Genomic DNA, 26,983 nt, shown 5'->3' with positions numbered 1-26,983 from the left:
GTTTTGTGCTATTGTTTTATATGCTTTGCATTGGAATTTTTTGGTACTGGCATAATTTTTGTATTATTTTCATAATCAAAGCTGTTAGTGCGGGTTCACTCTTGGCTGCAGATCACAAAAATTTCAATTGCCAAGTTGTAACCAATATTGCACTTCTACAATACCTGAAACATTATTAATTTTATTAACTTAATCCCCCATTACAATAAATAACTAAGTGTGTTTAACAACTAAAGTCTGTATGGTGTTTAAAGATTCTGCATCATGAAATCAAACACTTAGCCAGGACCTGAGCTGCCAGAGGGGCGCGGGATTGGGTGTGGAGGGTGGGCAACTCATGTTTTACAGTGAATGACAAAATAGCTTTAACATTCCTTCAGAAATGGCTCTATATACTTTTGCTACTAGTCAATATTCAATACAATTTCTGGCTTTCTTCAACTAATGGTCAATATGTTAACAAAGAAGTGGAAAGTGCAAATAGTGAGATGAAATAGATATGCAGACGATTTGAAAATGTGACTTTCATTGATATAAGCAAACTAGGAAGGAGATTCCATACTAGACATGGATTCCACCTTAATAGATTAGGAAAAAATTTTGTAATTGCAAAAATAATAGAAATAGTAAATGCCAAAACGAAAGTAAGTTGTGAAACTTCAAACGTAATTCCCCTCAAGGACAAGACCCACAAACTACTTGGTGAATCTGAAAATGAAGCATCACCACTACAAAACAAGTGTGATGTTCTGACATCGCAAGAAAACACCCCAAGTGCTAGCAGTTCACAAGGAAGCAGATCAATAACAACAGAACCAACACCTGAAGTATCAGAAACAGCTGCATCATCATCATCATCATCATCATCAACAACAACAAGAACAGAAATGACAGCATCAATGACACCGGGAGCTACACCAGCAGCAGCAGCAACATCAGCAAGCAACTCACCATATCCCCGTAAACAACCTACAAGGTGCAGAAAACCTGTCCTTCTGGAGGATTTTTGGTACCTCGCCAGGGCAAGGAACGGAGTATGACACCACAAAATGTAAATACAAATGTAACCAGTTCTCATCCTCATCACCTGCAGATTCTAAGCTTAAACATTCAGTGTCTTAGAAATAAATCATTAGAACTTGAGGTAGCTATGAACAGTGCAAATATTGACTGCATGTGCATTGTGGAGCATTGGTGCAGAAGTTTTGAACTAAGTAGCATTAATATTCATCCGTTTAAGTTGGCAAGCATATTGTAGAAAAAATACTAAAAATGGAGGTGTATGTATATTTACCAAACCAAGTATCAGCTATAAAAGGTGTGAAGCTGAATCATTGAGCGTGGAAAATCATTTTGAAGCAGCAGCTGTGCAGTTGAATGAAATACAGGGAAAAGTCATAGTCATAGCAATATACAGACCACCTACTGGTGATGCAGACATTTTCTTTAACCAATTAGAAATATTGCTTAACACTCTGTTCAGCGATAGAGCCACTGTAGTTGTGTGTGGTGACTTCAATATTAATCTTATGAGTGACAGTAGGCTAAAAGACCAGTTCCTAAATCTGTTATGTAGTTTCAACCTGCTTCCACACATACACACACCCACAAGAATAGCAAGTAATACAGTCACTCTTATTGATAATATATTTTCAAATGTAGGATGCACAGAAGTTGAAGTAACAAATACTGATTTGGGATTATCAGACCACAATGCTCTTGTCCTCAAAATTCCTTCACGACCACTGAAAGAGAAAAAAACACACTTCATGTATAAAAGAAATTTTTCTACAGAAAACTGTGTAGAATTCATAAATATGCTAACTAATGAGGCTTGGGCAGAAGTACTATCTCTAACAAATACAAATGATGCATATAACACATTCTCTTCCATTTTCATGGGATATTTTGAAATGTGTTTTCCAAAAAAGCTGTCAAAAATCAGGTCACATGGCAATACAAAGCCAAGTTCTTGGATCACAGCTGGCATCAAAACTTCCTGTGGAACTCTAAAGAGACTAATTTCTAAAATGAAAACACCCACAGACCTACAATTCATAGAATATGTCAGGAATTACAAGAGGGTATATAGAAAAGTAATTGCTAAAGCAAAATTCATGAGTAATGATAGTTTTATAAGACAGTCTGAAAACAAATCAAAAGCCATATGGGGTATTGTGAAGATTGAAATGGGGAGAGTTGTGAAAACCAGGACATTAGCCTCAAAAATTTTAAAAATGACAATATTAATAAACAAGATTTGCCAAATTATATTAACAATTATTTCATAAATGCAACAACTTCATTAAGCTTAAAATTTACAAATGAAGAAAAATCTGAATATCCAAAAACAGCTCGTAGGATGAGGGTAGAGCCAACAAATGAGGGTGAAGTGTTGAAAGTGATACAAAGCTGGAAACCCAAAATGTCGGCTGGCATAGATGAGGTGCCTGTGTCAATCATGACAAGAACAGCACCACAAATCGCAAAGCCCTTTGCACACATAGCCAATTTATCATTCGTTGAAGGAGCTTTTCCAGAAAGACTGAAAATTTCAAAAGTGAAGCCATTATTTAAAAATGGCAACAAGTATAAGGTAAAAAACTATTGCCCAATATATCTACTCCCAGCATTTTCAAAAATATTAGAAAAACTGATGAAGCACCGAATCAACAAATATCTAAATGACCATAATTTTCTAAACAGAAATCAGCATGGCTTCCAAGCACATAAAAATACCAAAACAGCAGTAATGTGCTACACTGAACAAATAATCAAAAATCTAGAAAAAGATTATAATGTAGTAGGAGTAAATTTAGACGTCTCCAAAGCTTTTGACACTGTGAACCAGGACATTCTTTTAGAAAAATTGGAAGTGTTGGGTATACATGGGATAGGAAAAAAATGGTTTGAATCATACCTAAAAAAACAGAACACAGGTTGTAGGACTGACATCAACTTACTCCAACTACAAAATAAATTCAGTATTAGAGGCAAAAAATGTAGAAATAGGAGTACCACAAGGCAGCATCCTAGGGCCCATATTGTTTCTTGTCTATATAAATGATTTTCACACCTCAGATGATGCAGCCAAACCAATAATATTTGCAGATGATACCAGTGTGATAATAAATGCACCAAAGCAATTGCTACCAACAACTGCTGATAAAGTACTAAATTACATCCACTCTTGGTTAAATGCAAACAGGTTGACATTGAATGTAAATAAAACAAATTATATGCAGTTTGGGAAAAGATGTCAAAATGTAAATCTTGATCTGGTGTGGGATGACAAAGCCTTAGACAGAATGACATCCACAAAATTGCTGGGGATTCAGGTGGATGAAAACTTAAATTTTAATGACCACATAACAAAATTTGCACAGAAACTTAATTCAGCCTGTTTTGCCCTCAGAATTATTGCAAATGTTTGTACCTCAAAGGGTGCCAGAATGGCATATTTCAGCTATTTTCAATCTCTTGCCACATACGGAATAATATTTTGAGATTCCTCAACAGGGCGCCTAAAACAAATTTTTTTGTTGCAGAAGAGGGCCATTTGAATAATAACTCACAGACACACTGCAAACCCATGTTCAAAAAGCTTAGAATACTTACTATACCATCATTACACTTATACAAATTTGTATTGTATGTCAGGACCCACATCGCAGATTTTCAGACAAATGCTGACTTTCATAACTACAATACCTATAATAGCGCAGCACTCCATACTCAGCGAACAAAAAGAACTAATACACAAAGGCATGTGAGCCATATTGGTGCAAAACTGTACAACGCACTGCCAGTCAACATCAGGCAGTTAGAAGATGATAACAAATTTAAAACAGATTTAAAAAAAATTTCTATCAGAACAATGTTTTTATTCTGTAAATGACTATGTAGGTCAATAAATTTTTTCTGATGATATTTATAAAGGCAAAATGGAAAATATTCTATCTGTACCTAATCATTCATTACCTAATCATTCATTACTTTTACATACTTAAAGGACAGCTGTTGTGTGATGTAAATATATGCTTAAGCAGTGTTGTGTATATAAGGACTTGCCGTTCAGGGAGGACAAAACTAAAGCCTTATGAAAAACAGACTATGCATTTAAAATAACAAGCAGGGATGTATATAGTCTATATTAATTTCATTGTATTATTATTAACTTCATTGTATTATTTTGTTTTGTACTTTTTTACATATATATTGTTTGTGTCCCATTTCTTTGAAATGGCTTACATGTACCCTTGACAACATCCATACAATATTTATTGTCAATGGATGGATAAATAAAATAAATAAATAAATACTCTCCCTGCACCGTGAAAAGTCTGATGTCAGAGGGGAAAAGGGCACAGAAAGAGGAAAGTGCCTCATAAGCATGTGCAACATGAGCAGCAAAGTCATAATGGCAAACATCAGCCATCTCACTGGTAGCGCAGTAAATGGACCAAAGTTGGCAGTTCGGGCTGTCGGGTCTGCCCCAGTTGATGTGCCTACAAACTGCTGCGAATTCTAGTGCTGCAGGGATAGAACATCTCTTTGCTTGATGAGACAAGATATGAGTTCCATCTCTCCTGTATCTCGCTGGATATGCCCTCAACTGGAACGCTCACGATATGTACATATCATCTATAGCATATGAAGTTTCAAGTGGTATTACTGTTTATCAACTTACCATCACTGTTAGCATTCAGCAATGATTGAGACACTGTATGTTCCATTTCCGTAACCTTTTTCTGTAACTGTTGCTTCTCCTTCTCCATACTCTCTACCATCATTCTGTACTTCTTGGCATTAGCCCTCTCTTCCATTAATCCAAGTATCTGTAGAAAAGAAATTAAAGTCCTAAGAACTGCAACACATTTCTTTAATATTTCTGCATTGTGAACACTAACTTAAATGGACTTACAAGTGATTTTGTTTTGTTTGTAGAAAATCAAATACAGCTATTATTAGATGAATTCATAAATATGTAGAGGTCCCTGTGACACATCTGTGACATGTGTGCACTGCAATAAATGCTGTTAAATATTTTAAGATTTAATTTTTTTAAATTATACACTAACCACTGAATGCATGGTGCACTTACTATGGTCCTTCTAGTAAGGAGTATACTAGATTAGAAATAGATAAAGCAGAATGTAAGTGCAATGATACAAAGAAAAATGGAACTATAACTCATTTTTTTCACATCTGCTATACCATTAGCATAGCAGAAATAGAGTTTAATGTCTGGTCGACATGGATGTCATTAGGGATAGAGCCAAAGTCATATTGGGAAAGGATGGGAAAAAATACCGGTATGCCATGTACTTTGAAAGGAATCATGCCAGGATTTATGTTAAAAGATTTAGGAAAAATCATGGGAAACTTAAATCAGGATGACAGTACAGGAGGAGGAGGAGATTAGTGTTTAACGTCCCGTCGACAACAAGGTCATTAGAGACGGAGCGCAAGCTCGGGTGAGGGAAGGATGGGGAAGGAAATCGGCCGTGCCCTTTCAAAGGAACCATCCCGGCATTTGCCTGAAGCGATTTAGGGAAATCACGGAAAACCTAAATCAGGATGGCCGGAGACGGGATTGAACCGTCGTCCTCCCGAATGCGAGTCCAGTGTGCTAACCACTGCGCCACCTCGCTCGGTGACAGTACAGGAATTTGAACTGTTGTCCCCCTGAGTATGAGCACACAGCCTTACCACTGCACCACCATGCTCAGCATCAGTAACCAAACAACCTGATTCAGCCAAGGTGGGCTATCTTTACGTTTAGAATAAAATGATATGGACAAAAATAGAAAAGACATATCAGAAATGACATCAAAATAAAAATAACAAAATAAAATAATCACAGCATACCTATAGTATTACAACACCATGCTTGAATAAAACAGTCATGAGCGGTGCAAGTGAGCAACATGTAGTCAGAATTGATATGTTACAAGTACATTTAAGTGCACAACAAATAAAATTTGGTAGTATGGCTATTTATCTTCTATGCAACCTTTTTTATGAGGATTACCCAGAAAGTAACGCAACACATTTTTTTTTTTCCTCAGCCAAAAACAATGCTATGAATGTGAAAGATAAAGTCTTCTGTGTGAGCGTGCCAACAGACAGATAGCGTAGCTGCAGGACAGTTTCAAAATGATGTCTGTGGGTGATGTACGTTACAAGCAATGTGCCGTCATTGAATTTCTGACTGCACAGGAAGAAACTGTGGGGAATATTCACAAATGCTTGTGCAAAGTCTGTGGAGAATCTGTTGTTGACAGAAGTACAATTAGCCACTGGGCACGGAGGGTGAGGTCATCAGGAGGCAGTTCGGCAGAACTCCCTAATTTGCAGTGGTCAGGGAGACCATCCACTGCTGTCACACCTGACATGTTTTAGCAAGCTGATGTTGTCATTCACAAGGACAGACGCATTACAACTTGGCAGTTGGCACTGTATCTGTCAACCAGCAAAGGAAGTGTGGATGCAATTATTCGCACTCTTGAATATTCAAAAGTGTGTGGAAGACAGGTCATGTGTGCAAGACAGGTCGTGCAGTGTCTAATGGTGGATCACAAATCGCACAGAAAAAACATTTGTCTTTATTTGTTGCAACTTTTTCAAGCTGGGGGGGGGGGGGGGGGGAGGCCTTCTTGTCCTGGACTGTGACAGGTGATGAAACCTGGATTCACCATTTTAAGCCTGAAACAAAGTGAAAGTCAATGGAATGGTGTTATTCCCATTCCTCACAGAAGAAAAAATTCAAAGCAACTGCTACTGCTAGTCAGGTCATGATCATAATGTTGTGGACTGGGAAGGTGTGATTCTCATTGATGTGATGCCAAGAGGAGGTACCATTAATTCAGAAGCATATGTCAACACATTAACAAAACTCAAGACACGCTTCAAGCGACTTCAGTGCCACAGCAACCCAGGAGATGTTTAGCTGCAATATGATAATGCTTGGCCACACACAAGTCTGAGGACTGCTGAACACATTGCAAATCAGGGTTGGATAGTACTACCCCATCCTGACCTAGCCCCCTCGGACTTCCACTTGTTTGGGCTATTAAAGGATGCCATTCGTGGAAGACATTTTGAGGACAATGAGGAGGTGATTCACACAGTGAAGCACTGTCTCCGCTACCAGGACAAGAGATGGTACCAACACAGCGTACACGCCCTTGTTTCCACTGGAGGAAGGGATGGAGATTATAACAAGTTGGGAATTTGGGTCAGCTGAGAAGTGTGTCTGGGTGGCTCAGCCTGTTAATGCAACTGTTCTAGAGAAGTGGAGCATCTTGGTTTGAGTCCTGCTCCAGCACAAAATTTTCAACTGCATCATTCATTAATTTCAATGCCCTAATGTGGCCACAGTAAGAATAATTTCCCTGAATACTGATATGTTGTTTTGCTCCCCATGGTAGCGGGATTCCTAACTTTGTCTGCTTCGTGGTTCCTAATTTTGATGTTAAGTTTTTCAATAATCTCATTTCTGCTACTTCTCATTACTTTCATCTTTCTCCAGTTTACTCTCAATCCACATTCTGTACTCAATGGACTGTTCATTCCATTCAGTATGCACTGTAATTCTTCCTCACTTTCACAGAGAATAACAATGTCATTAGCAAATCTCATCATTGATATTAGTGAGATTTTAATCTCACTCCTGAAATTATCTTTCATATCTGCCATTGCTTCTTGGATGTACAGATTGAATAGTAGGGGTGAAAGACTGCATCCTTCTCTTGCACTCTCTTTAATCTGAGCACTTCATTCTTGGTCTTCCATTCTTATTGTTTTCTCTTGGTTCTTACACATATTGTATATTATCTGTCTTTCCCTATAGTTTACACTGGTTTTCTTGAGAATTTAATTTCAAACATCTTTCACTATTTTAAACTGTTGAACGCTTTTTCTAGACCAACAAATCCTATGAATGTACCTTGATTTTTAAGTCTTGCATCCATTATCAAATGTAACATCAGAACTCCTCCTCTTACCTTTCCTAAATCCAAAGTGATTGAAGTCTAACAGATGATAAGTTTTAAATAATTTAGAAGTAAAGGAAACATTCACTGAATGTCAACAAAAGAGAAAGAAAAACAATGCCTCTGTTATTCGGTGAGTGGTCTCTTCACTCCTAAATTATTTACAATCAGCCAAAACTTTATTATTATATTTAGACACACAGTTTTTTCCACTCTTCTCTCCACTAGTCTTGTCAGTAACCTGGACACATGAGCTCTTACACTGATTGTTACATAATGTTTTACTTATCTGTGCTTATTATCTATGGATCTGTGAGAATGATGCTTTTCTGAAAGTATGACGGTATGTTCCCAATCTCATAGATTCCACACACCAGCTTGAACAATCATTTGGTTGCAATATGCCACAATGATTTTAGAAATTCCAAAAAAATTAGGAATGCCTTATTTGATCGCAAGTCTTCCACATTTCTATCAAACTCTGACTGTAATACTGTGTCCCCTAAATCTTCTAAATTGGCTTCTATTTCTTCCTCTATCATATCAGCAGTCAGTTCCTCCCCCACGTACAGGCCTTCACCACATTCTTCCCACCTATTTGCTCTCTCCTTGATGTTTAACAGCATAATTCCACCAGCACTCTTAACGCTGACATCTTCACTTTTGATTTAACTGAATTGAATCTTCAGCTTCTCCTGGTGTATTTGTTGATCAAACATTCCACAGGTGTACTGCCTGTCCATAGTGTCCAACAGGCACAATATTTTGGCGATCAGACATGTTTCCATCATCAAGTGCTTTGGTGAAATAACCTCCTGAGGAGGTGAGGCTGACTTATGTTCCCTCCACTACAAGCCATTCCCTCCACGGTCTATATCCTCACACACATGTCAGCAATTGCAGAGTCACTTGCGTTGTCATCTTTGTAGCATCAATGTAGCTGCTCTGTTCATCCTGGTAACCAGATCATTGTATGTGCCGAGCTTCTTCTTAATGAGAGCCAGCATTGCTTCCCAAGCCTAGCAGAAATTATAGTAGTAGTTGCCATTGATAATATTATCCCTGGTGCAAATTTTGATGGGTTCCCTAATGACACCATCCTAGTATATGGAAGTCTTTGCTAAAATACTGGTACATTCATATACTATCATATAATTCTCTGACAAGCAGTGCTCTGTGACCACTGACTTGTTAAGTTACATTAGTCAAGTGTGTCGCTGGCGTTCTTGGCATTGATCTTCAATGGTGCACACTGTTTGTCCATTAAATGTCTTACCACATTGGTATGGAATCTGTTATACCCCATCCTTCCACAAACTGAGATCATCCTTGGCACTCCCTAAGAATATCCATGTTGTATCAGGTGGGCAAAAGACAGTTCTTCTGTGGTGCTTTATCAGTATGTGCCAAACTTTCCTCTACAGTGCATTAATGAATGGTATAAAGGTTGCAGCTATCTCTTCCTCCATGATTCTTCCATTTCCACAGGTTGTACTGTAATTGGCGAGGGGGGGGGGGGGTTGAAGAACACACTTAATCTGCAATGGGGATGAAGAACATGCTTAATCTGACATTCTGAGTACCTGTTTCCTTCAGAACAAAGTTCTGAGGTATTCCAGTTCTTGGGCAAACACTCTGCATCTGGGATGGTGTGTGCCCTGTGTACCAGTGTTTTTAGTAGGTCGTTTCATTATTCACCATGGTGCCTCTATGTGAGTCACTAGAAGTCATTGGTCAGAAATTTGACTAGAAGACCATCGACCTTTTCAGGCAGGTCCTAACCCCCACATATTTTCTATATTATGGAGAATAGTATGAGTATGTGTGGGGAGTCACAATGGGCAGCCCACTCTCACCAGTGGTTGTGAACTGGTATAATGAACACTTCGTGGAAGAGGCCCTAACATCATCCAAATGGGAACCCAACTACTTTTTTCATTATATGGATGGCACATTTGTTATCTGGCTTCTTAAAAGGGACAAATTCCTTGACTTTCTTGTACATCTGAACACCATACACCCCAACATCGAATTCACTATGGAGACTGAAAAAAAAAAGTAGTAGTGCTGATAGCACACTGGGCCATGGTGTGTATCAGAAGAAAATGCACACTGGCCTGTATTTGCATGCATATAGCTGTCACCACCCTGTGAAGAGGAAAGAGGTGATAAAAACACTACTACAGAGGACACACGCCACCTCTGATGCAGATAGCCTGCCACAGGAACTGGAACACCTCAGAACTGAGGTGATACTAAGAATGGTACATTAAGTCTGCTCTTTTCCCCACCACTACAGTACAACCTATAGAGATGGATGCAATCACAGAGGAAGATGTAGCCACAGACTTTATACCATACACTGGCATGCTACTGGGAAAAGTTGGGTGCATACTGAAAAAACTCTACATAAGAACAAATTGATGGTCACAAAGCATTGTTTGTCAGAGAATCATGCAATAGAATACAAAAGTATCAGGATTTTATCACAGGCTTCCAAATAGTGGGATAGTATCATTAGAGTAGCTATTGAAATTAGCATCAGGGATAATCTTATCAGCCAAGACTGCAGCTATAACCTCAACATGGCTTGGGAACCAGCACTGGGTCTAATTAAGAAGACACTCAGCAAACAAAATGACCTGGCAACCACTGTGGACAGAGGAGCTACACTGACGCTATAACAGATGATGACACAAGCATCTCCATGACTGCCAACATTCACCCTCTGCTGCAGACCAGGGAGGGAATAGCTTGAGTGGGAGGGACATAACTGTTGTTATGCAAAAGAAAATTATGACTAGGCACTTACCTCCACTTTCTGATTCTGGAAATCTTGCTCCTTTTGCCTGAGTGTCAACTTTGCCTCTTCTAATAAGGCCTCCATTTGCTTCCTCTCGTCTTCTTTACTTGCTTTTAGTTCCTTCTCTCTGAAAATTACCAAATATAATTTGTATCTCTAAGATAAATATGGTGGATATCTTAACAGGTCCATGAAGCTATCTACATTGTTCAAAATCTGTCAAATACACGAGAGGCAGAAGTCAGACATTATCTGCTTCCATTACATGTATGACATTGTTCCTGCTAAAACTAGCAGCATAAGAGTATATTTTACCAATTCCAAGTTTGCTCTGAAATACACTCCTGGAAATGGAAAAAAGAACACATTGACACCGGTGTGTCAGACCCACCATACTTGCTCCGGACACTGCGAGAGGGCTGTACAAGCAATGATCACACGCATGGCACAGCGGACACACCAGGAACCGCGGTGTTGGCCGTCGAATGGCGCTAGCTGCGCAGCATTTGTGCACCGCCGCCGTCAGTGTCAGCCAGTTTGCCGTGGCATACGGAGCTCCATCGCAGTCTTTAACACTGGTAGCATGTCGCGACAGCGTGGACGTGAACCGTATGTGCAGTTGACGGACTTTGAGTGAGGGCGTATAGTGGGCATGCGGGAGGCCGGGTGGACGTACCGCCGAATTGCTCAACACGTGGGGCGTGAGGTCTCCACAGTACATCGATGTTGTCGCCAGTGGTCAGCGGAAGGTGCACGTGCCCGTCGACCTGGACCGGACCGCAGCGACGCACGGATGCACGCCAAGACCGTAGGATCCTACGCAGTGCCGTAGGGGACCGCACCGCCACTTCCCAGCAAATTAGGGACACTGTTGCTCCTGGGGTATCGGCGAGGACCATTCGCAACCATCTCCATGAAGCTGGGCTACAGTCCCGCACACCGTTAGGCCGTATTCCACTCACGCCCCAACATCGTGCAGCCCGCCTCCAGTGGTGTTGTGACAGGCGTGAATGGAGGGACGAATGGAGATGTGTCGTCTTCAGCGATGAGAGTCGCTTCTGCCTTGGTGCCAATGATGGTCGTATGCGTGTTTGGCGCCGTGCAGGTGAGCGCCACAATCAGGACTGCATACGACCTAGGCACACAGGGCCAACACCCGGCATCATGGTGTGGGGAGCGATCTCCTACACTGGCCGTACACCACTGGTGATCGTCGAGGGGACACTGAATAGTGCACGGTACATCCAAACCGTCATCGAACCCATCGTTCTACCATTCCTAGACCGGCAAGGGAACTTGCTGTTCCAACAGGACAATGCACGTCCGCATGTATCCTGTGCCACCCGACGTGCTCTAGAAGGTGTAAGTCAACTACCCTGGCCAGCAAGATCTCCGGATCTGTCCCCCATTGAGCATGTTTGGGACTGGATGAAGCGTCGTCTCACGCGGTCTGCACGTCCAGCACGAACGCTGGTCCAACTGAGGCGCCAGGTGGAAATGGCATGGCAAGCCGTTCCACAGGACTACATCCAGCATCTCTACGATCGTCTCCATGGGAGAATAGCAGCCTGCATTGCTGCGAAAGGTGGATATACACTGTACTAGTGCCGACATTGTGCATGCTCTGTTGCCTGTGTCTATGTGCCTGTGGTTCTGTCAGTGTGATCATGTGATGTATCTGACCCCAGGAATGTGTCAATAAAGTTTCCCCTTCCTGGGACAATGAATTCACGGTGTTCTTATTTCAATTTCCAGGAGTGTATGTTTCTAGTGTTATCACTTAAGGCAGAAAAAGAACAGTTTTTCTGAATTGATTTAGTCAGTCATGAGACCTGCTCATATAGCATATCATGCAGCACACTAGCTTGTGTAACAGGGAGGGGAAGCAAACTCAAATTTAATTCACTTCTCAGATTAACGACTATGGGCTGTTACACCAACAAGCATGACTGTGCTTCTTAGGCAGTTTCCCACACTTATTTTGGCAAATTCTGTCTGGTTACCTAATTCTACCTCAGAAATACAATACACAAACAGTTAAAATATGACACCACACAGAACACGATTCACAGGCAGATGGCACTCGTGACTTTCCTCCCTTAGGTGACCTTCATGACTGTGGTCTGGCATCTAGAAGGGCAACAAGCCACAAAGTTAAATCTAATATATAAAAATGAATATGCATTTGTTCATCTTGTATCCATTCCTATAACAGTCTCCTGATGGCGATGAAACTTTGGTGAGTTGTGCACAAAACAGCGAAGGTGTCTGTGAAATCAAGCTCCACCCACCACCTATAAGGGTGGGAGTGAAAAGTGATGACACAGACGCATAACTCAGGAATGTCTGGAGCTATTTCAGGCAAATTCTGTATACATGTGACTCATTATATGTATAATTATTGTATAAAAATTCTCTGGGGGTAATATTCCCCAACTACTTCTAGGTTTGGGGTGAAAAAATGAAATGATCATATGACATTTTTGGCCAGGACACCCCATCTGGGGTTGTTAGCCGGCCTAGTGCGAGTCTTTTTATCTGACATCACTTTGGCAACTTACATATTGGTGATGATGATGTTGGTGATATTGATGACAAAGGGGTAAAAAGATCTAGTGTGTAAAAATATTCAATAACATCCAACAAGTACCATATCCACAGTTTTTGTGGTTGCTACACTTAACTGGTAACAGAAATGAGATTGTTTCATCCCCACAGTTGGTGTGGGGGAGTAGGGGGTTAAAAATGTAGTGATAAACATACATACATCTCTGTAACACCTGAAGGAATTTCTACCATTTTAGTGCATGTATACTTGCTATCTAGAAAAATTTACTGGGCAGTAAGACATCCCAGCACTCCTATGGCTGATAGTTTTGGGGAGAAAAGGCATGGCACGATTGTGCACTGGAATCAGACTCTCAAGAAACTGATCCCAAATGCCACAGAAGTGACAGTTCTGAATGACATGTCAAAAGAAGAAGATTTACTGATTTCAAATATTCCCATCATTCCCACCAATATGCTATCTGATTTTAAATGACCACAGTTAACTGTTCACCTTCCATTCTCAACGACCATCAATAAGGCATAAGGTCAGTTGCTTCAAGTGTGGAATTAAATCTGGAAAATCAATGCTTCTCAAAGCAATTAAATAAAATATTTCAAATTTAATTTAAAGCACAAAAATCATTGTATATATTTAATTTTCACATATAAATGTGTTTACTTGCAAAGAAAAAGAGACACTGCAATAAAATAAAATAAAATGAGCCAATCGATGAGCATTATTTAAAAAATTATTATATGTTCTGCACTACAAGAATTGTTACAAAATGATGTATGCGTAAGAAATAATTCATTTTGATAAAGTAAAGTCACGCTTTATGGAAGTCATATGTAATGTAACATCAAATACTGCCTTCACTTATTTTGCTTTGCTAGTCATCTTTGAAAGGATTACTTATGCAATAGTTCAGCTGTTGATATGAAGTGCCTCTTACTCATAATATTAATGATATGCAACATTTTCTGTATGGTTTAGATGCTTCAAATTTGCCTATGTGGCACTATGGTTTCTTGTCATGAGTGATCACATGCTAGGTAGGAAGAGCAGTACAAACTGCTACTGTAAGCGATTCTTTGTGCAATAAAAATGAGTAACTTCAACAATTTTAAAAAATACCCGCAGAGGCTCTTAGAAGCTAAAACTTCAGCAATGTGTATCTTTGTTGTATTCTTCCTGCACAAAAAATTTGAGAGTAGGTCCCGGCATGTCTGACTGACCATTCCCTTGTCAGTACATTCACACTGGTTATCAGATCTACCCACCTAATCTTCAGCATTCTTCTGAACACCGTAGTTCTTATTCTTAAGCTTCTCTTCTCTTCTTGTGTGAACTGTTTATAATCCACATTTCAGTTCCATACAAAACTACTCCCCAGACAAATACCTTAAAAAAAGATGTCCTTACATTTAAATGTATATTCAGTGTTAACAAATTATTCTTTTACAGAAAGGCTTTTCTTACTATTGCCAGTCCACATTTTGCATCCTCTCTAATTCTTCCATTGTCAATTACTTTGCTGCCCAAATATGAAAACTCATCCACTACTCTGAGCAAGTGTCTTATTTCTTATTCTAATTCCCTCAGACTGTCTGGTTGGAATCCAGACAACAAGTACACATAACAGCAAAACTTACAGCACCTGAAGGAGACAGATGGGTTGGTCATTGAAATATTGTGCATAAAATGGAAAAAACAACTTGGCAGAAACTATTAATCAGCCATGCTGAGAACACATGAGACATCACGTCATTTACCCATTGCTTCAATTTCCTGAGGAATACTGAATTCTATTTCCCCTACCTGGGAGTTGTGTTGTATTCCTGTAATCCTAGTTACTGGGAGGACATGTGAGAAAAATCTGTAGGTCAACTATGGATTTGGTCAATCAAGAGCTGAGAAATGTCTGTGGTGCCTTCACTGAATTGTAGAGTAAACCACGTGGCAGTGCAGAGAATTTTGGCATGTCTCAGTCCCAAATTTAGAGAAGCCGAACTCAGAAATCCTTGGGAAGCTTCTTTGCTTACAGTTGGCTTGCCATCTCAGCTCCTGATATTCACACAGCTGCTTCTCTTTTCTCCAAACACTTTTTTAATTTGTGTATAGTTGGCACCTATCTTTCCCATAGTCATTCATGCTTTTACAGCTTTGCATTTCCCCTCCAGCCATTCCTGTTCAGCCATTTGCACTTTCTGTAAATCTCTGTTTTAGAAATCTGTATTTCCTTTCGCCCTCTACTTTTTCTGCATTTTATATTTTCTCTTTTTGTCAATTAAATTCAATATCTTATGTCTTATCCAAGGGTTTTCAATAGGCTTTGTCTTTTTGTTCATTTGATCCAGTGCTACCTTTACTATGTTGTCTGTCAAAGCTTCCCATTTATCTTCTATAGTATACCTTCCTCCAGTTTCAGACAATTGTCATCTAACACACTCTTTGAAACTCTCAGCGACCAGTGGTCTTTAAATTTATCCAGGTTCCAACTCCTTAATATACCACCTTTTTGCAATTTCTTAAGTTTTAATCTAAAGTTCATAGCCAATGCATTACAGTCAGAGTCCGTATCTGCCCCTAGAAATGTTTCACACACTAAAACCTGATAATCTGTCTGAAAGCTCCCGATGCCTTCAGGGCTTTCCCTTGTACACACCCTTCTTTCTTGAGTCTTAAACCAAGTGTTTCCAATTATTACATTGTCCTTTGTGCAAAATTCTGCCAGGCATCATCCTTCATTCCTTTCACTCAGTCTATGTTATCCTATTATTTCTACATCTCGTTTTCCTACCACTGAATTCTAGTCCGCCCTTACAATTAAATTTTTTTCTCCCTCAAAGATCTGAATAATTTATTTTATCTCATCACACATCCTTTCAAGCGCCTCGTCACCCGAGAAGCTACTTGTAGAGCGCCCATACAACTGTTTGTAGGGGTGAGTCGTGGGTGGGGAGGGGGGCAACCTGGGGTTTGGATTATTTAATAGTTTGGAAGACAAATGGTGACTTGTAAGTAGCCATAAGAGTGTTCCAGTTCTGATGCTGTTAAAAACTTATGTAATACCAACTTTTAAATCATATTCTTGAAAGAAACCACCTGACTACACTACATTTTTTCCTTTCCTTGAGGGCTAGTGCACCCTTGATTACTGTGGTGTGTTTGACTACTATGTGCATTTTTATGTAGTGTGGCAATGTTTACCACATAACTTCCTTACACGCTGGATATACTGAACATTACTTGTCATAAGTTTGTCTTCTAAATGTTAATAATACGATATAGAGTTATAGAAAATTAACAAAATCAATAAGGGACAACACAAAAGTAGGACTAAAAATGAATAAACTTTTCTATCTGATGGTTCCAATTTAAGTTGTTTCTAACTGTAATCCCTGGTTATTTAGTTGAATCAATAGTTTTTAAATGTTTGAGGTTTATCATGTAATCAAAAATTACTAGATTTTTTTTTTTTTGTATTCATTTATGAGACCTCATAATTTTTGTAGTTTAGAGTCATGCTACTTTTGCACCATTTAAATATCTTGTGTGAATCAGCACATGTTCTGCAATCTCCTGCTATGTTCATCCTCAGTCAGTCTACCTCCTATAGCCCTGCCTGTTTGACCAATATACAATTTGTTATAGTCAATGCAACTTATTTTATACACACTGTGACCTCTGTACTAGATATACACTTTAATACTGTTTGTTTTTGTTGTGCTTTGTGTGTGATACTATCCATCTTTTAAATTGTAAATTAGCATTGTAGTTTTAACAAAATGAGTGATGAGTACTCAATTTAACATTTCTCACCTAATGCCCTGACCAAAGATTTTGGTGTCTTGATAGAACGTTTGTTTTGATGTATGGCTTTCTACACATTAGTGTCTCTTGTGGACATTAGTTAGCAGTTTCCTGACAATTATAAAATGCATCTATCAGCAATACTTGAAATTTTACTTCCTGAAGGTATAAATGACCCAGCCATTCTGGCCCCTTGTAGTTTTACATTTAAACATCGGTTCTTTCCAATTCTAATCAGTTTTTTTCCGGACTGTACATATGTATATTAAGATATACTAGCTTGCTCTTTCCACCTACAGTGATATTTATTTACCTAAGTTCAACTTCTTGTAGTCGTTGTTGCAGAGATGTAATTTGCTCTGTCTGTTGATTTGTTTCAGCTGAAGTCTTCTTCAAGACGTTACATTGTTCTGTAAGACTCTTAAGTTCCTTGTCCAAGTCATTGATACGTGTCTGTAGTACATTCTCTTGCTGCTGCTTCTTATCACTACAAAAAGAAAATAGAGCTTTAATGCATACAAGTATGTAAGGACACTAACTGCATGTGTGTGTGTGTGTGTGTGTGTGTGTGTGTGTGTGTGTGTGTGTGCGTGCACAGTTTATACTCCATAACTCAAGCATGATTATCATTAATGATGCACTTTTGTTACAAAATACAGCCCAAAGACTAGAGTTGGACTTCAACATAAATAAACTTTGTGGGAATATATAATAAATCTGACAGTATTTGATGACATGATTCATAATCAATCACTGAAATCAGTCACAAGTGCCAAATATCTTGAAGTATCAGTGTAGGGCGGTTAAATATGAACTGATCACATAAATACAGACATATAGAAGACAGCTGACAGCTTGAGTTTATCTGAAAAATTCTAAGGAAAGTTCAATTCCTGAGTATTGTTCATTAGTATGAGACCTTTAACAAGTACAATTAATGGCAGAAATAGAAATGATCAGAGAGATACTGCATTCTTCATGAAAGGCTTATTCAGTCAGTACAAAAGCATCACACAAATAATCAACAAATTTTGCTGGGAGATGTTACAACAAACAGGCTGTGCATCACACAGAGCCTCACTCTTACTTTAGCTTATCTGAACGCAAGGTAATAGGTCTAACAGATGGCTCGGTTGCTTTTCATATGTGTAACTGCAGATGGCCATGCTAAACTAATGAAACTGCAAATATAAGGTTATTCTTTCATAACAGCAGAGATAACATTTACAAATAGACTGCATAATGCATAGCTATAGATGAGCTGCAGAGATAACATTACAGGAATATGACAGAGATGTTACATTTACCTAACACTGAATGTTGCTAAAATGGAAGCCTGACATAGTTCTTAGTAATTACTGCAGTAATATTTGACTGTGCTTAATGTAAAATCAAGCAAGGGAAAATTCAGGATGAAATGTAACAGTATTATGAAAAGAATAGTTGCTCCTCATCATATAGCGGAGATGCTGATGGAAAGTGAGCTTTCAGCCAACAAGGCCTTCTCCAACATTACACACACAACACACACACACACACACACACACACACACACACACACACACACAGATATACTCATATACATGTGACAACTGTCTCTGGTAGCTGAAGCCAGAGACTGTGGTCATGTGTGTGCGACTTGTGTTTGTCTGTGCTTTTTGTCTAATTTCAAAGAAGGCCTTGCTGCCCAAAAGTTCACTTTCTGACGTGCTTAACGTAAATTGCACTTTGATTCAGTTTATGATATGGAGCGATACAGCACTAACTGTTGGTTTTGACTGCTGTGGACTGCCAGAAAATGGGAGATACCATTAAGTGATTTATAATGATTACATCACTGGTATTGCACACATTTTGGAAAACATAACTCACTAAAGCTATATGCATAAGAATTGTATCACATTGCAGGGGGAACATGACTACTGACGATAATTCTTCATTCATGTGCATTTTGTGTAGAGTTAACATATTATTCACAGTAAGCACTTCTGGGTGCCACAGTTGCCAATTGTTATAATGAATACATTTTGAAATAATTAAAAGTAAGGGAAATCAGGAACATGGTGCACTCATCACAACTGTGGGGACAACAACCCAAGGACTCTCACTGATCAGCAATGGCAGCCAGAATGAAGTGTCTGCTGCATCCAAAGCAGTTTCTTCGCTTCAAACAGCTGCAACTTTAAGAAGTTTGTGTGTAATGCTGTGTAAAATAAATGATATATATTGAGATTCTACATCTCTGTCTATCACTAGGTCATTCCTTGTCCATGCCATGGAGGAAACAACCCACATTGATTAACCCAACTGCAAAAAGGCAGGGATTACTGTGTGATATTCCAAGTCGAAGTGTTTTTTCTTTTTTTGTATGCCTACAATACAACCAGTGGACATATTATATCAGGTATTAATGCTGCTCAGTACCCACAGCACTCACAATAACAAATGGTATGCAAATTAGAAAACAACATGAGTGCTAACATTGCTGCGCAGAACACTGAGTGCGATGCAACAATTGTCACCTTTAATAATGAACTGCTGCTCCAAGCTTGATACTGTGAGTTTTGATGATCCCTCATGACCTACATACGTATGGACAGATTTTATACCTTCCGCACCTTCCACACCTAACATCACATACACAGACTTTCAGTATGACTGCTCCGTACTCACAACAATTGTGCAACACTGAAGCCATGTGCGCCAAAACTACAAATTTGGTGTTTGCAAGGACAAATAACATTCCAACTGTGCATCCTATACTTACTGTGACATAAGCACCTGCTGTGTCTGCTTTGCCACGATTATAAACTTTCAACACTACCGTTCCACAGCAACAACCCAGGGACAGTAACACAACTACCAGTAAAAAAATTGAACATAGCGAATGCAACACTCTTATGATGCGTTTCTCACTCATTGGGACAACAGGTATGGCAGGTGATATATGAGGAACATTTATCGGATGGCACATCCTCTCAATTTTGGTGCTTCCTATGGTCATTAGTGGACCCTGTCCTGATGCCAGACCTTTCCCTCTGGATACTAAGGGTTGTGAAGTACCCTCAGCAGTTGTAGCTGACAATGACTGCCTATGAAAACAATTCATTGGACAGGAAATGGGCCCTGGCAGATGGACTTTATATGCAACACAGGTATAAGCACAAGTGAGCCTATTCCCTCTTTCCACCTGACCAGCCAGCACACCAAATACAGCTGATGCCATCTGACGACAAGCAAAGTTGATGTTGCAACCCCCTGGCACTTCATGGGCGCATATGGCATGACAGCACCAGCTGACAACACTGGGCCAGTTAATTCTATCACCCTGCCACCTTTCCACTGCTGATATCATACGTGTTTTAACAATGCTACTCACAACTGTCAACAGCCCTGCTGCAACCAAAGTTCAAGTGTGAGCCAATATAGACACACCAGCAAACCCGGCATTAACAAGTTGCCTCTACTCCGCAATGACAATACGTAATGGAGGCTGTATGGACATCCAGGATGCATCCACCAACACATACTTCCTGATTGACACAGGCTCTGAAGTATGTATAGTACCATGACACATACTTGGACCTTGCCACAAGGTTTCAGGTATACAAGTCTTTGTAGCAGATGATGATGATGATGATGTTTGGTTTGTGGGGCGCTCAACTGCGCGGTTATCAGCGCCCGTACAATTACCCAATCTTTGCTCAGTCCAATTTCGCCACTTTCCTGGATGATGATGAAATGATGAGGACAACACAAACACCCAGTCATCTCGAGGCAGGTGAAAATCCCTGACCCCGCCGGGAATCGAACCCGGGACCCCGTGCTCGGGAAGCGAGAACGTGACCGCGAGACCACGAGCGGCGGACGTCTTTGTAGCAAATGAAGCCAATATCAACATGCATGGTAAAACAGAACATATCATACAACTCACAAATGACATTGTCTTTGGATGCTCTGCATCACTGACATGGCAGAACCAGTCCTGGGGATCAATTTCCTCATCTCTCCCTTGACCTCAACCGGATCACTCTGTTTCATCATATGCTGCAACAATTCATCTAGAGCTCTTTGCTTCAAAACTGCCAAAGGCTGCAAGACAACATTCGTGACTGTTTGCAACTGCCAGCACAAAAACCAATGACTTAACCCCACTAGTACTTGAATGTATTGAGGCAAAACATGCTATCTCTGCCCCCTGGCACATCTCTTCACGACAGGGGATGATTCATATTCCACACATTACGATGACAGATTATGCCACCAAATACAAGAGATGTTGTTTGCCCTGGTGAAGTGGGCAAGCAGCTATGACACCTAACACATGGCACAGCAGCTGTGAAAGATGCAGCTACGCCTCTGATGGACAACCATGGACCTATGCAACAAGCTAAGGAGGTCATGCAGCCTGAACTGTTACAACAACAACAAACACATGCAGCGATGACCAAGAATGACACAGCTACACCCCTGACAGCCAACCACACTCCTCTGTGACACACTGAGGAGGTTGTGTAGCCAGACCTGCTACAACAATAACAAACACATGCCACAGCAGCCAGTAATGATGCAGTCACACTTCCGACAGACATCCGTGCCCTTCCGCCATACACAGAGGTAGCTGCACTCTCTGAATCACTACATACACAACTCTTGCAGTTGAGTAAACCACACCTTGTGTCTCTTCTTGCATCTTCCCAAAAACTCTCTGACCCCATCAGTGCTGCACCAAGGATTCTATTTCATCATTGCACAGTTAAAAATGGTATGATGCACCATATAAATACAATATAAATATAAAATATAATATAAATATATATAATATAAATACACCCTCCCCCCCCCCCCCCCCCCCCCCCCCGTTTGGCACAAAGCACACTGCCTTGCCCAAGCCCCCTGGAGGCAGCTAAGATGGCAGTGAATGACATGCTGCATGTGGGGATAATATGGCCTCCAGACAGTGTGTGGGCATCTCCCATTAAATTAGTTGCCAAGAAAGATGGTTCTATTTGACTATGTAGAGATTATAGAACACTCAACTCATGAACTATTTACTGCAGTTACCCTGTACCAAACATATGGGTCTTTCCCCCTGTGCTTATGGGGGCAACTTCTTTCTCTATGACTGATTGTAAAAAGACATGCTACCAGATTCTTATGCATCCAGACAATGTTGCTGAAACAGCCATTATCATGCCACTCGGATTATTCAAGTTTCTGGTGATGCCATATGGCCTCAACAATGTGGCAGCTATCTCGCAACTGTTCATCAATGGGGTATTGTTTAAAATGGATTGCTGTTATGCACATTTAGATGACATAATTTTTTCCCACAATCATCAGATCCATTAAGTTAACCTCGAATGCATTCTCACTGCCTTCGGTGATGCAGGTGTGACCATAAATGAAGACCTGTCATAGGTAAAAACAAGGTCATGTTTTTTGGACATACACTCAATATCAATGGGATTAAGCCCACAATGGACCACACTCAACTGGTTTGACAGCTGCCACCTCCTTGCACATATTATAACCTTCAGTGATTTCTGGTAATTCTAATTTTTTTATAGACGATATCTCCCACATGCGGCACAAGTTCAAGTACCACTGACAGGCAGCATCATGGGTGCTCACAAGCAAGCCAAGTGTAAATTAATATGGATGTTGGAAATGCAAACAGCATTTGCCCACATGAAGGAGTGCCTGGCAGATGCAGTTGCTCTGGCGTACCTGCTACTGGACACACAGTTTACAACAACAACAGATGTGACACAGGCATAGGCACTGTCCTGCAGCAGGAAATATTAGGTAGTTCTCCAGAGAGCTTACAGCCTCACAGACAAAATGGTCAGTTTTTGGCCATAAACTACTCACAGTTTATGAGGCCATATGCTATTTTCTTAAGAATATTGAAAACCAGCATGTGATTATCTATACAAATCATAAACCTCTAGCAGACACCATTTGACACCCTTCATGTAGGGCCAACCCAAAATAGTTTTGACACCTTGATCTGATTGCACAATTTTCTATAGATGTCTGCCACCACCACAGGACAAATATCATTATTACAGACTATTTGTCATGAGTGAGCACTGTGTCCCTCACCTTCAACTTCAACAAAGTGGCACAAAAACAGTAAAGCAATCAGATGACTGGTACACTGCTCAAGAATGCATTAAAACTGACCCAAGACTGAATGCAGACTGATCTCAGGAATGGAAGCAGCTGTCTCCTGTGACATGTTACAACAACATATTCAGCCTATTATACCTTTGTTGATGTGATGCGTGATTTTTGATACACTACATAAGCTCAGCCAGCCAGGTGTACGGCCATTGACTTGGATCATTACTGAACATTGTCTTTGGCCGGGTGTGAAGCACAATTGTCAGGAATAGACAAGAGCATGCCTAGATTGTCAGTGCAGCAAAGTAGGCCAGCACATACAGCCTCACCTCTGCAAGTCTGAAATTCCATGTGGGTGGTTCCAGCATGTACACCTCAAACTAGTGGAACCTTTACCAGAATTGGAAGAATGCAGGTACATACTGTTGATGACTGACCTTATAATCCACTGGGCGGAGGTCATCCTGACTGCTGATATTAGAATGGAATCTACAGCACATGCTTTCATGACAAACTGGATTTCCTGGTTTGGTTGTCCCAACACCATTACCACAGATCAGGGCCGCTGATCTGGATCTTCACTTTTTAATGCATTAAGCAACTTGTGCGGAATCATTTGCCATCGTTCCATGGTTTATCATCCCCAAAGCAATGCCATGGTTGAACAGTGGTGCCAAACAATGAAAACCACACTCATGTACCACAAAGGGAATCGACAGAGGTCCTCCTGCAGGTGTTCTTCAAAGTCTGCACAGTACACAAGGATGACTTAAAAGTACCACTGACAGATATTGTATATGGCAAGACACTGAAGCTGCCAGCACAGTTTGTGCTGCCTTCATCTGCCCCTTGTCTTATCTGACGGTACAGATATGGAATAGAGGGGCAAAAGACATATATAGAACCCTCATGTAACTCCTCCACGGGCACATATAGTACAGACACCACCATTCATTCATCAAGAACTCACTGACTGTGACTGTGTAATGTTTCATGATGATAATGTATGGTCAGAGCTGCAGCTGCATTATAATGGACCATTTTGGGTGCTACAATGGCGTAGCCACATTTTTTATATAGATTTAAATGGCAAAATAACAACAGCACCAATCAAAAGACTAAAGCCCTCATGGACCCTTCACTCCTAGTATGACACAATTCATCTCCAACAGCAGGCAAAGTACCTGCCACAAACTCTCTGTTGGCACAGTCAACAGTTATCACCACAGATGTTAGAAATTTTCAGCCTTAAGAAATAGCAGTAAAACTGATTGATGACTAATTCTCTATAAGAAGCCAACCACATGGCATAGGATTCTATGACTAAATCCATCACTACAAAACTTATCTGCACTTTTTTCTTGACAAACACAATGGATTTCATGGCGGTGGCGCCATGTCTCTCACAGACAGGCCAGCTAACGGTCTTCCTGCCAACTACTGCCATGATCAGCAACACAGACGTGGCACTGACAATGAAGCAGCGTTCGCAATCAGCTGAAATGCCACAGTCTTTGGCATGTGAGAAAGTGCCATCATTCCCCAACACATCGTACTAAGATGACATTATGCCTTCCACCCTGGCTCGCTCTCTATCTCCTTTATGCTGCCTCCCATCAACAACCACCAATGAGGTCCATCAGCACTCACTTACTGGCAGCATCTGCAGCACTTCAAGCCATGAGAAATGATCCAGTATGTCTCATAAAAGTACCGACCATGGCAGGCTGAGCAGAGCACACCAAATTGCACAGCACCTGCAGTTACAAGCGCTGCCCATCAGTTGTCAACAAACCCTGCTCCCTTCCTCAGTACTTCACACTCAGGCTGGGCGGGCGGGGAGGCAGAGTGATGGCAGTGCAGAATGATTGAGTGATTGTGATTTTAAAATGTTTGTGTACCATGCTATGTAAAATAAATGGTTTACATTGAGATTCTACACATCTCTGTATCATTGGGTCATTCCTTGTCTATGCTGTGGAGGAAACCATCCATACAGTTAAGTAATCATTTCTTAAATGTTTTTCTGTTAGTCAACAAACAAATGTTACTTATTTGCTGAAGTTTCCATTAACATAACATTTTGTGCAATTCAAGTAAACCTGTTATGAGATTCACAATTTCTTTTTAGCTTTTCAAATTCTTCAGGCATGCCAATTTGCTTAGGATTCCAGAACAACAAGCAATATTCAAGAAAGGACCACATGGGTGATGTAAATCATCCTTTTCCAAGGAAATGCTACAACTGCATAGAATCTTACTATGTTCTTCAGTCTGATATTTGCCTTTCCTGTTACTGGATTTACATAACTATTTCACCATGTGCCAAAATAACAGAAAAGGATAAATTCAAGTCATTTATAAATTGCTTCTGTTCTGTAACAGAGTATTTAGAAAACCAAAAATCTCTCAATTTTTGACACTATGTAATATAATATCAAGTAATATTATTTCTAGTTGGAAAATAATCATTCTTTAGTGTAAGAAATGTTTATAGCACACAAAGATTGGTCCAATGTCTAATGTACACAGTACAAAACTAGATTTACAGAACCATTAAAGAAATAAAAATTATGCTGTAAGTGCAATTAACTTTCCTTCATGCTAGCTTCATTTCAGGCATTTTATGCAAAAAGGCCATGTCTTAGTTATGAAATACGTATGTACAAGAAATATAATTTTCAAACTGTTGCAGTTAGTTAACAACTAATATGACACAAGTACATAACAGAACTTCAAAGATTACAAATAAAGCCATACAAGTATAAACAACAACTTCTTCTTCTTCTTCCTCCTCCTCCTCCCCCTCCCCCCTCCCCCTCCTCCTCTCCCTCTTTGGCATTGTAGCCCTTAGTGTGCTTCGGCCTCCTCATGTCTCTGCTTTTCTCTTCCGTCATCAGCTTTACAACTTGAGGTCATCCAACACTTTGTCCAGCCATCTAGCTTTTGGCTGGCCCTTCCTTCCAGTGGAGTACAAAAAGCTTTTCATCATTCATTTGGGCCTCCTATTATGTCATCTTCTCCATGTGTTCTAGGCAGCATATTTTTGATATTTAATAAATGTCACTATATTTTTCACCTGTGTAAGCTTCTGTACTTCATGGTTGTACCTTACTCTCCAACCCTCTGCATCTCTCACATGCCAGTAAATTTTTCACAGGATTTTCCTTTAAATAACCTTAGGTTATTCATATTTGCTGCTGATCATAAAAGGGACTACTATACTCTTAAATTGGTTGCTCCTGTAATTAGAAAATTCCTAAATACTTGTAAGTTTGCATAATATGCCCTGTTTCCTGCTGGTATGCTTTCTCCAATACACTGTCTCATTATTATTATTCCTGGTTAAGAGAGCTCCTAGATAATGGAAGCAGCTGACAGCTTTGAAACATTTATTAGAGGCCTTCAGTACATGTGGTGGTGTTCTAGCCTTAATGGGATTATTACCATATATTTTTTCTTGTTTTCATTTATAGTAAATCAAATTATTACTCCTTCTACTTCCAATATTTCATACATTTCTTTAAGGGTGCTTACATTTGTTGCCACAACTGGAACATCTATTTTTTGTATCAGACTATGCAGTGCTAAGTTAAACAGGGCATTAGAGAGACTAACACTTGTTTCATTCCATTTGCAAAGTTAAAACTCTTGGCTGTTTTGTTGTTCACTTTTACTTTTCATTTAGCA

General features: G+C 40.0%; 1 protein-coding gene across 6 annotated transcripts in view; it reads right to left on the bottom strand.

Moving 5' to 3' along the window:
• LOC126188877 (CAP-Gly domain-containing linker protein 1) overlaps positions 1-26,983 on the bottom strand; it is a 550,749-nt gene that overhangs the window by 29,230 nt on the left and 494,536 nt on the right. For all 6 annotated transcript variants that reach the window (XM_049930545.1, XM_049930553.1, XM_049930563.1 and 3 more), the window contains 3 exons: positions 17,478-17,651; positions 10,810-10,927; positions 4,691-4,838 (listed from right to left, as the gene is read on the bottom strand). In XM_049930545.1, the coding sequence (XP_049786502.1) occupies positions 4,691-4,838; positions 10,810-10,927; positions 17,478-17,651 (440 nt within the window). The remainder of the gene's footprint in view (positions 1-4,690; positions 4,839-10,809; positions 10,928-17,477; positions 17,652-26,983) is intronic.

Source organism: Schistocerca cancellata, chromosome 1 (genome assembly GCF_023864275.1).
Source record: "Schistocerca cancellata isolate TAMUIC-IGC-003103 chromosome 1, iqSchCanc2.1, whole genome shotgun sequence".
Taxonomy (NCBI): Eukaryota; Metazoa; Arthropoda; class Insecta; order Orthoptera; family Acrididae; genus Schistocerca; species Schistocerca cancellata.
This window is presented reverse-complemented; position numbering and strand designations above follow the sequence as displayed.